Source organism: Buceros rhinoceros, unplaced genomic scaffold (assembly GCF_000710305.1).
Source record: "Buceros rhinoceros silvestris isolate BGI_N320 unplaced genomic scaffold, ASM71030v1 scaffold17068, whole genome shotgun sequence".
Classification (NCBI taxonomy): domain Eukaryota; kingdom Metazoa; phylum Chordata; class Aves; order Bucerotiformes; family Bucerotidae; genus Buceros; species Buceros rhinoceros.
The window spans coordinates 89588-100410 of NW_010425349.1; the positions used below are offsets into that span (position 1 = coordinate 89588).

The following is a 10823-nucleotide window of genomic DNA, read 5'->3' on the forward strand; positions in this document are numbered from 1 at the left end:
CAGCTGCCAAAATTAACGGCTGTCAACCTGGCTGCTTTCTGAAGGCTTGTAAAAGAAAAGTTGCATATTTTATAAGTGTTCTGCACCTATCAAAGGCCTGGTCCTGCAAAGAGCAAGGCCTGAACTTATTTTCAAGGGTTTGAAGAGCCTGGTGAGATCCCAGCGACCGACACGACCCCTGGGCAGAGCTGCCTGCGCCGTGGCCAGCCCTGAGTCACAGCCGTTGTGTCAAGGAAGACAAGGAGAGTCACAGTGACCAGTGTCGATTGGGTTTAGGCACTAGGTATTCCCTCAGACGAGGAATGTATCTGAAATTAGACCAAGCACCTCTGTCAGACTGGGACAAGGTGAAGGTGTGTGCCCAAATGGCCTTGATAAAACATGCCTGGAATCATGAAAAATTAAACCTATAGGATGTCTGTTTATGTACAGCTTTAATAGAAAAGAAATTCTAATCTAGAGTATCAAAATACCGTATTCATATAAACGTATGAAAGCATCGAATAGAAAAGTAACAAGTGTAAAACACAAACTTTTTTTGGAAATAAAATATCCTAAGAAAGTTTTTTGTAAAAAAAAAAAAAACCAACCAAACAAACAAAACAGGAATTTGTGTGCTGCAAAAAAAAAATAAAAAAAAAGGCGGAGGACTACATCTCCCCTCGTCTGCGAGTTTTTGCTGCAATAGCTCTGCCTTCCTCCTCCTCTTCTTCCTCCTCATAATTTTCTTCACGAGCTTCTTTCTGGTTGTGCCCTTCTTGCATTTCTTGCTCTTGCTCTGCTCCTTCATTATTCTTTTCATCTGCCTGATTGGGGAAACAAAAAAAAAAAATCAGATTCAGCGCAGCTGCCAGTTTCCTTATGGTTCATTTTAGGGCAGTGAGATGAAACTGAGGAGAAATGACCCTCAGCTGCAGTTAGAGCTCCTGGACAGAAACAGGGAATGATTTCCAAAGGCTCCTGGGCAGCAAGAATCAATGGTGGGGGAAGGATGAGCAAAAGGAAGCTGGGACAGCATGAACTGTTAAGGTCTGTGACCTAAAGCAGGACACAGCAATTGTCACAGAACGTCCCTGGAATGTGATGACAGTTGGGTGAAGTGTTCGCCCATGTCAGCGGGTTTGCACTGTACTTACGTTGTCGTCATTTTCCCCATATGGCTCTTCAGCGTTGCGTTCCAGTTCTCGTTTCTTCTCTTCAGTCAAATCTTCCTGCACCTACAAAGCACAAAGATGTTCTTAGAGGTTTTAATTTCCTTTTAAAAAGTAGCCTGTGGCATAAATGTACACGTTTTCAGAGCTACACTTTACAGAATGAAGAGTCATAGGAAAGGGAGGAGAGGGCATGGAGAGGTTAAAGGAAATAAAAAACAAGCAGCAAACCCAACTGGGAAACTCGCTTCCTCTGAGAGCACATTTTCAACTAGCATTTTCACAGACCCTCTCCTCAGCAGATAACACAGTCAGGTTCCCGTTCCATGTTTTCACTTTACATAAATATAATTTTCTGCTTGCCCTTCCTAGTAAGAGCGCCGTGACACAGCCAAGAGCTTCCACCCACGCTTCCACCCCACTGCGGACTCTGAGAACTGCTTCTGTTCAGAAACACAGGTATTTAATGGCAACTTCGTGTTTTTCCCAGCAGTCAAGCAATCCTTCTGCGAACTGCTCCTGGAAAACCACAAAAGAGCAAGAGGGGATTGGGAGAGAAGAACAATCTCTTCCATCTCTGCTCTTGGAGAGAGCAGGCCACACTGCATCTGCCTTCCAGAAGTTCAGAGCTTGATCTGTCACCCCTTTCCCATATGCCAGCCCTCTCCCTCACCCCCATGTCCCAAACGGCCTGGTCTGAGTTAAGCGCCCATATTCTGAACTGGTGAATTCTAAGCTAATGTAGCAGTGTGCTCCCTGTAAGGGAGTAACGAGTAGCTTTTTCTATTGCTTTTTGTACACTGTTACGTATGAAGTAGAAAATAGCATCGATGAGGTACGTGTTGAAGAACTGCAGGGCAGCGTATGCGAGCGCAGGTACAACGAGAGTCCCTTTCCCTCCTCTTCTCCTCCAGTTCAAAGCAAACTCCTAACAGCTTCCTGAGCAACCCCACAAATAGTTGGAGCCTCCATAGCGTAGCTTGCCCAGGAGGAGCACAGAAGAATCAAAATCTGAGCTAAATAGTAACTGGCTGAGGAAGCAGTCTGCCCAGAACGGCAGGGGGTGATTAGAGATGCAAAGTTAATGAGGTTTTCAGAGACCTTCAGCGGGCTTGAGGTTTTCCTGGTGTTGTAAATAGCTTAATCTTTCCAATTACTGCCCCATTAATACTGTGGTGCATGGCAGACTAACGGACTGCAGCGCAGAAACATGAGTAACACTAACTGTGGGCAGAAGCGAACAGCAGAGTAACGGCAAAGACCTCCTCGGTCTCAAAGTCAAAGTAATTTGGGTGCATCAGTTCCAAAAGACACCGACCCTGAGTGTTAATGGGGATGTGCTGTGCTACCTGAGTCCACACACGCCTGTTTTCTTACCTCCTCTTCTCCCTCCTCCTGGTATTGCTCATCCACGTTGTCTTCCTGCTGGTCAGGGTTTCCTGCCATCTGCAGACAGATCACAGAAAAATAGAGTTCTATGTGCACACCTATTGACTTTAACTGAAGGTTAAAGCTTCTTGGCCTGGAACTATATGTAAAGCCAAAGTAACAATAAAGGCCTAAGAACTTCCAGTGTGTTCATTACCCTTAATGATAGCTTGGCTCCATGATTTACATCTGCCCTAAATTAAAAAACAGACAGCAGAATGATCATAATAAAAAATCACTTCCCAGAATAAAGCAAGACTTCCCACAGGAAGAGGATGAAATATTCGCTCCATTAAAGACCAATGCCATAAAAATACAGATTGTCTCTGCCTAGACGAGTTTAGAGCTCAAACTTCGTTGAAATGTGCAGCATTTCCTGGCATGGCCCCAGAAGGGAAGTGGTACCACTGCTTGCAGTGGGTGGCATGGAGGGGATGTGTGTGAGGATGTGGAGGTTGTATGAACGGGTGTTATGGCAGGGCCTCGTGTCAAGGTAAATACAGGGAGCTGGGACTATAGGACCACAGAACCTCCCTGAGCGGAGCCAGCAATGAAAGCCATACCAGTGTTTCACCAGGAGTGACTCCACACTTCTGCCTGCGCATGTCATACACGGCTTAAAAGAGACTTTAACAACCAAAGTTCAGTGCTCTCTCCCCGAGCTGTGCTACCCTGCCCTGAAAGGGGACCTCCAGGTGCTTCCTTTCCCTCTACTGACCACTAAGTGCTCTTCCATTCCTGGGTGTCCTTCTTTCTGACCGGTTTGCTTGTGCTTGTCATTTTCATCCGGTCGATTTTCTTCTCTCTCTTGCTCAGCTTCCTCAAATTCATCTTCTCCCTGATTGTTGGGGTCATCAGCAGGATTCACATCTTCCATGGCTGCCTTCTGTAATTTGGGAAGTGGATGTTAAGTGTGTATTTTTATCTCATGGTCCCTTTAACCTGGAAGGTGCTCTAGAATGCGCTGTGTTAGAGCCAGCCTCGCACCACTGAAACCACCTGGGATCTCTCTGCAGGCATCAGGGGTCACTAGATCAATGCAGAGGTGTCCACTCCTGAAAGAGAGTTGTCTGAGTGCAGACAACTGCAGGGTGGATACACATCTGCTCAACACCAGACTGAACCCGATGACTTGTTATACAGACTGCTGAACTCCTTTTGTTTACTGACTCTCTGAGAACTGACAATGCCTGGTAAGTCCAGGTGAAAAAAGGCAGGAGTTTAAACGCTCGTGGCTCAAAAGAGCTGATGTGCTCTTTCAGTACCAGCCTGTCCTGCCCCACTGACCTTGTCTACACCTATAATAAAACAACACTCACTTTTGATCATACTTCACCATTCAGAACACGAGCATTTTCTTTCTGCTTATCATTCAGTGAAAGCCTTTCTGATATCTTTACAGCTGATGAGGTAAAGATCCTGTAGAAACATTTACTATACAACTTAATCTGCCACGGGAGAGGGAGTGAGGATGATACACTTGACATTCCGCACTGCCAGGAAAGATGGAACTTGGGGGAAGGCTCAGGACTGAATCTCCTGCAGCCAGACCTCTGTGCAGTCGCTATCACGGCTGTTCAGCACTGAGGTATGTCCTTTTTCACCATCTCTCACTTCTGTACTGACTCCAGCTGGTTTCAGCAGCTGTTGAGCTGACTCCAACCCTCTTAACTAACAACAGGATGAAAAATAATGTCATCGCTTTCTGACTGACCACCGATGAGTTACTCCTGTTATTTTTCTGAGTCCAAAGTTTACCTGGTCGAGTCTCAGCTAAGCCCAAATCCTTTACAGCACCTAAAGCACAGATCAAAGGAATGCCAAAAAGCAGCTTGCTTCTTCCCAGATCAGTAAGGACAACTTTAAACAGATTTTAGATGTAGTTCTAAACTGCCAAACTCATCTTCCCAGCAGACCCCTGGTTCATCTTATTTCTGTAACGCATCAATTATGTTAGATGAGACTTCGCTGTTTTCACTCTGGCAATCCACAGCCTCTTAAATCATACTCACCGATTCATCAGCCTGCTGATTTTCTGCTTGGCGTTCTGGTTCTTGCTCTTCATTTGCATTATGCTGATCATCATCTTCGCCTTCATCCTGGTGCTGGTTGTCACGTTCGTAAGCTGACAAATTTTGGACATTATGATTGTATTACAGCCTTTCTGAGTCCCCTATATACAACTCCCAGAGTGCTTTTAGCAGCAGGCAGCCTTTACCAAAGAGCTCCCCCAAAACATACCAAGCCAACAGAATTGTTTTACTGCTAATAGGAAACTGATACTGAAAGATCGTGTCATTTGAAGAGATACAACAAAATTACAAGCAGAGCCAGAAATGTAGCCAGGATCCACAAAGCCCTGTCCTAGTCACTCAATCAAAAGGATGCTGTGCCTTTCAGGCATGGGGATTTGATCCTTAGGAATTCCTGTATTTCAGCCAGTCACTTCAGCCAGTGTTAACTGAGTGTCTGGTTTTAAATGGTGAGTTTATATTTCACTTGAATCTAAACAGGATGTGAAATTAGGATTACAATCTCGCAGGAAAGGCAGCGCACAGGGAACCTGTGACAGGGCAGGGACATACGTTTTGTCTTACCTCCTTCTTCCTCTTGTTCCTCTTCCCCTTGGACAATATCATGGTCCATGTTATCATAATGAACCTGCTGGCTGAGAAAATTGAATGCAAACACATCATTTCAGTGTCAAATAAGTGCGCTTTTGCTTTAACAAACAGACCATCCTACTGCACCTCTGCCTCTCCCAGCTCCTGCCAGAATGGGCTCCAGTTTAGCTTTCTACTACCCAACATCACCCTTCCTGAAAGAAACGTTACAGAAAAGACTTTCTTCTACCTACTGTACAAACTTCTGTGTTTCTATTTTTCTCTATCACTGAGGCCTGCCTTGTTATTCAAAACTCCTAAGCTTGTGTATTCCCTAATCAAAGCACAAATGCTGTGAACTGGAAGCAAAGACCCTCTCAGAAAAAGGGTTGTAAAGTCAGACCGCGTGGATCAGTTATTTTGCTGAGTTAGTGGTTTTACCTTTCATTTTGAAAGGTGTTTCCTCGTGGTGTTGTTCTTTCAGGACCGAGTATTTGGACTAACAATTTATGAAAGGTGCTCTCATACCAAAACCCATTTAGAATGTGGGTCAAGTTAATAATTAATATTTCAGTGTTTCAGCAAAGAAAATTCAACGGCTTTAAGATTCCAAGACAAAATAATTGTCACTGAGTTTTGAACTAAGCAGAATCATAAGGAAATAGGACATCAAGGGTGAAAGCACGTAGAAGGTACAATACAATGAATATGTAACTGCATTCACAATAACTTTATGAGACTAACAGGTGTTGGTTTCTCCTGAAATCATGCTTTTGGCTCTACAATGCAGGTAACACTAGTCTCTGTTGTCCAGAAAGTCCTCATGGAGTTACTTAAAAACAGCATCTTACATTGAAGAGGAACTTTAGCTTAGGTGCTTTGTGCGTATCTGATACTGAAGCTCCTCAGTGCTACAAGATCATCATTGCTGCTTAGTGGAAAATAATTACTAATTAAAAGCAAGCTTTAAGACAAGGGCCATTGCGTGCCAGAAGCCCCTAACCTGCCCCATGGAAGTGCACGACAATGTGCGCTCACCACGCTGGACTTCAAGAGCTTCCACAGCGAAGGGGAAAAAAAAAAAAATAAGGAAAAATCCCAATTGGATTTATCCCGGGAAACGAGGAGCTGAGACTCGCTGACTTCAGTTTCGGGGCAGTCCAGGTTCAGAGCACTAACCCCCCTCTTTTCAAAGGTGTAAAGCCCTAAAAACTAGAGCACAGACCATGACAAAGGCATGCAAAGGAGTTTAACCTCAGCTGCTTTTTATAGAGCTTTTCTCCTTGTTCCGCCTGTTTCTGCAGCTGAAGTTCTCTCTCCTGAAGCTGCTGCTGCCGCAATAGCTGTCCTCGCAGCCTCTGCTGGTACAGCGATTCCTGATGTTCTCGGAGCTGACTGGCTTCCTCTGCTCTTTGGGCTGCAAGATGTTGCTGCTCTAGTTGTTGTTGATAAGCTGGCTTCTGTCTTTTTGTTACAGCTTTTGTTGATGTTAACTGTCAAATGTGTAAGTCATCGATTAATCATCATTCCAATGATCAGAAACAAGTCTAGCACCCACCCCCCCAACATATTACCAGAAAAAGGAAGGTTTGATGGCTGACATGACAGCAAATATGCTTCCATCGATTTAACTGCTGATTTCAGTAGCTTTAAGCCTTAAGTGAGACACTGCACATTTTTTACAGTCAGCAGTGACTTTATCTCCAGTTTCACAGCTTAACCTCTTGCTGCACCTCCCCAACAATGGCTTCTCATCACACTGGAGTCACACAATTAATCTGCTGGGAGACCAAGTGTTAACAAAGCCTTAGGTGAGACCAGCGAAATGTATTTTCCACTGGAGAGTCAATCTAGAATGTCAATCTGGGATTTGCTGGATTTATTTAGAGCTGGGCAGAGCAAGCCTTGCCATTGCTGTGCACAGATCTCCCTGGGCTATTCTAGTCATGTTCATCCGGCAGTTCAAATTTCCTGTCAAACGACAGTGAACATTTAGATGGAAATGTGTTTACAGACGGTAGGTCTATCTGACAAGGAAACGCACTGCCGTTTGCCGAGATGCATCAGATGAGTGAGGCAGGACAGCTCTGCAAAGTGCTGAAGACGAGTCTCATTCTGTCTTCTCCCATCAGCTACCACGGACCTCAAATTTCAAGTCGGAGATGGGATTCAACCTGACTGCTCTTTTTTTCCATCTGTTGTTTTTATCAGCATTAAGCTGCACTTGGCAAGCACGGGAAGATGCACGTGCTGAAGTTGAGCGTGAATCCTATGCATCCAAGTGCTTTGAATCCCAAATTTTCTACAACTATGACACTGACCTTACCTAGAAACAGGTGAGTGCAATACCGGGCCAGCAATGGTAAGAGATGCCTCCATTTAAACAGTAATTCTGGTCAGTTGGTGGAAAAGAAAAGAAAAGAGTTCTGTACCTCTGAATGAAGGTGATCACCCAACATGTTGGTTTCTTCTTCTTTCTGTTCCTCTTTCTTCCACTCATGCTCTTCTGGTGCTTGATCCTGTTCCTCCTCTAAGTGCTCGGGCTGACCCGCCTGCTCCATTTCCTCCTCTTCAAGTTCTTTTTTGTGTTCCTCTTCAACTTGGTCAACACGCTGTTCATCATCCTCTCCAGCTTCTTGTTGCTCCTGGATATTCAGTTCTTTGTTGTGCTGGCCCTCATTAGCCCTTCTTTGCACATGAAAAGGCTCAGCTCTGTCTTCTCTCTCCTGGGTGTTTATTTCTTCTCTCTCTTTTGGCTTCTCGTTCTGCAAAACAGACAAGATTATGTGGCACAAGATATTATGGACTACATATTCTCACGAGAGCCAAGGACCAGGTAGAGATGCCTTATTCCAGCCTGCAGTCGTGAAGCTGTAGGCAGGAGCTATGTGAGGTGCTGTACAATCCCATCATAAAGTGGGTTGAGCCTTGTTTTATCTGAAGTGGAACAGAATTGTTTTGTAGTTTTGTAGTTTTAGTTTCTGTAGCCAAGAACTCTTGTAACTTCCAGACTTGACCCAACACTTTGCTCTTTCTCTTTCTGAACATCGGGTAGTGGGTCAGTTTTAAATATACCGACTTAAGTGTGCCACTGAAACATTGTAAAACACCTGGAAAGCCTGCTTCTTCAGAACTTGTTAAAGCTTTTCTGTAACACGAGGTATCTAATTAGACACCGCTTCATACTCAAATAATTAAGATTTTTAGCAGCTTCTTAAAGCAGCTTAAATAAACCAGTTTTAAGTGAATTTACAGCCACGTGACAGAAGGTCATCATGAATATATTTCTCTACTACTCAAGATTAAACTGTCCCTCACTGCTTTCTCAAGAACTGACAAGCGTGTACAATTAAACACTTCTAGTGGAAGTGAAGTGCCAGCTGAGTGTTCTGCTGGGTAAGAACCATTTCTGACAGCATCCGCAGCCAGTCACTACTTTATACCTCCTTACGCTCCCCAGCCTCAGCTTCACGGTGCAGCGGGAGGTCGCTGTGGGGAGAGGGTGCTCGCACCTCGGGTTGCTCGTTTGGTTGTTCGAACTTCTCAGGCTGTCGGAAACTTGGCATTTTGTTGAGTGTGTCCTTCAGCTGTCTGTATTCCTCAACCTGGGACTAAAGGCAACACGTTAATTATAGCGTGTCCAAATCAACTTCGTAGCATGACGTAGGCGCCTCGGAGTAAACTGGCTGGCAAGACACGTGGTAGAAAGACTCGATATTCACATTAGAGCAGACACCAGGGAGGAGAAGGGAAGGGAGCTTGTAAAATGGGTTGTTCCCATACACTAGGTAACATCGATTCATCGCAATCTTTTCAGCCAAAGTGCACATGCATACAAAGTGTATCAGAAAAATCTCTGTGGAACAAAGACGCAGATTTGTTCTACTCATGCGAAGCAGAATTGTCAGAAGGGGATGACGCAGTTTTCCTGGCAGACCAAAGCGAGGGAAATCGAGAGCACCACAATTTCTCCTTTACTGGTAGAGAGACGTGCAGTTCTTTCACAAAGAGTAGTTCTAACGTCTATACACACGCTGTGAAAATACCAAATCCTCAGCATGTAGACAGGTCACACAAGACAACAGCAACATACAGAACCGAGGCAAAAGAAAGTCATGGTCAAGAGCAAGGGGAAAGAGAAGGGGAAAAAAAAAAGAAGAGAGAAAATGTAAATTTCTAAAGTCTTCCTGAAATGCAACCATAAAATGTTGTAATTTGATTTACTGTTTAACTTTGCACAAGATCAGGATGCTTTCAAAAAGCTTTAAAGGCCAGTATGAGAATCCAGACTGCTTGGTGCCCCAGTCCCTGCGGGGACAGCAGATGAACAACAGGGTTATCTTGTAAAGTAAAACTGCTGAGGTGGGCAGGATTTACAAAAGCTGATCAGCTGCATATACAAAAGGCGGGTGGTGCTTCACAAGAGGTTTCTCTCTTGCTCCAGTGGAGGTAGTGGGTGTGTTCACTACCCATTTTGAAGGCAGAGGTGCATTTCGTAATCCTCTTTAAAACTCAGGTGGAAAACTGGCTACAGTTTCCACTCGGTGGCTGTGTGGGTCGTTTTGTGCGTAGTGTGGTATAACAGCAATCACCAGGAGAGCAGCCAGCCGTGATGCATTGATGTACAATGCATAATCCTCACACAAAACAATAGCCACAGTGCTACAGGTTGACAGGATGCAATGCGTAACAGCTCCGAAGCCAGACGCACCTCGAAGCATCTCCAAAAGACTAGAGCATCCATTAAAACAGGGCCTAAAAGCAAAGCAGAATGCACAGTAATTACTCTTGTCATTCCAGAGGGATACTTCTGCTTCCTGAGTAACCGCCGGAGAGTCCAATAAGAAATTTTAGAGGAAAAAATAGTATTTATTTAACATAAGGCTAATACGCTGTTCTCTGATTTATTTTTATTCCCCGCTCAGTGACCATACAGAGAGACTAATACACCAGGGTATGTAAACAGGGCACGTCCAGTGCTCCGTTCTGCTGCACGAGTCACTAAGCTGAACTCTGGGATTCAAGGCCACAGCTTCAAAGGTATTAATACTGGCAGGAAGACAGGGCTTATAAAAATATATAATGAATCTGCCTGGCTGCTTGAGCTATGGAAAAGTACAAAGATTACAATGCCTTCAAGATTCCAGTCACAAATTCGTCCATGCAGTATTGACTACTGATATTTAATGTCTAGAATGTGCTTAGAAACAGAGGCGTGGTTCACCGAGCTGTGTGTCTCAGCAATAGTCCCCTGTGAACCTTCCATAGCTAGTTTGCAGGAGGAACTGTGCAACCGCGCTGGATCCCTGCTGTTCTCAAAGAGCGTGCCAGACCCTTCTCTTGCAGGAAAGTTCTCCGTGTGATAAATGCCTGATTGCAGATAGAAAGTCTTTGTGTGACACCACTTTGCTACTTAAAGAATGGGATCAAAGCCAGGAGAAGGATATGAGCTTCCCTTTGGATGTGGTGAACCTTAAATCAGACCCTGCATCTGCCCTTGTGGAATTTCAGATGTTAGCAAATACATACCAAGGAGCTAATGGGGCCAGGGGGAGAAGAGCTTAAAAATAGCTGCCAGCGTATGTTAGTACTGGAAATTAAGATTCTTCCTATATTTAGTCTATGAGGAACTTTCCTGGTC

The 10823-nt window shown here is 44.5% G+C and overlaps 1 protein-coding gene across 1 annotated transcript in view; it reads right to left on the reverse strand.

The window, feature by feature from the left end:
- Positions 1-650: 650 nt before the first annotated feature.
- Positions 651-10823, reverse strand: part of GOLIM4 (golgi integral membrane protein 4) — a 30027-nt gene continuing 19854 nt past the window's right edge. The window contains exons 8-16 of the mRNA XM_010141123.1: positions 8626-8793; positions 7615-7947; positions 6437-6675; positions 5177-5247; positions 4592-4704; positions 3298-3462; positions 2529-2597; positions 1137-1217; positions 651-806 (exon numbers count right to left, since the gene is read on the reverse strand). Of these exons, the coding sequence (XP_010139425.1) occupies positions 651-806; positions 1137-1217; positions 2529-2597; positions 3298-3462; positions 4592-4704; positions 5177-5247; positions 6437-6675; positions 7615-7947; positions 8626-8793 (1395 nt within the window). The remainder of the gene's footprint in view (positions 807-1136; positions 1218-2528; positions 2598-3297; positions 3463-4591; positions 4705-5176; positions 5248-6436; positions 6676-7614; positions 7948-8625; positions 8794-10823) is intronic.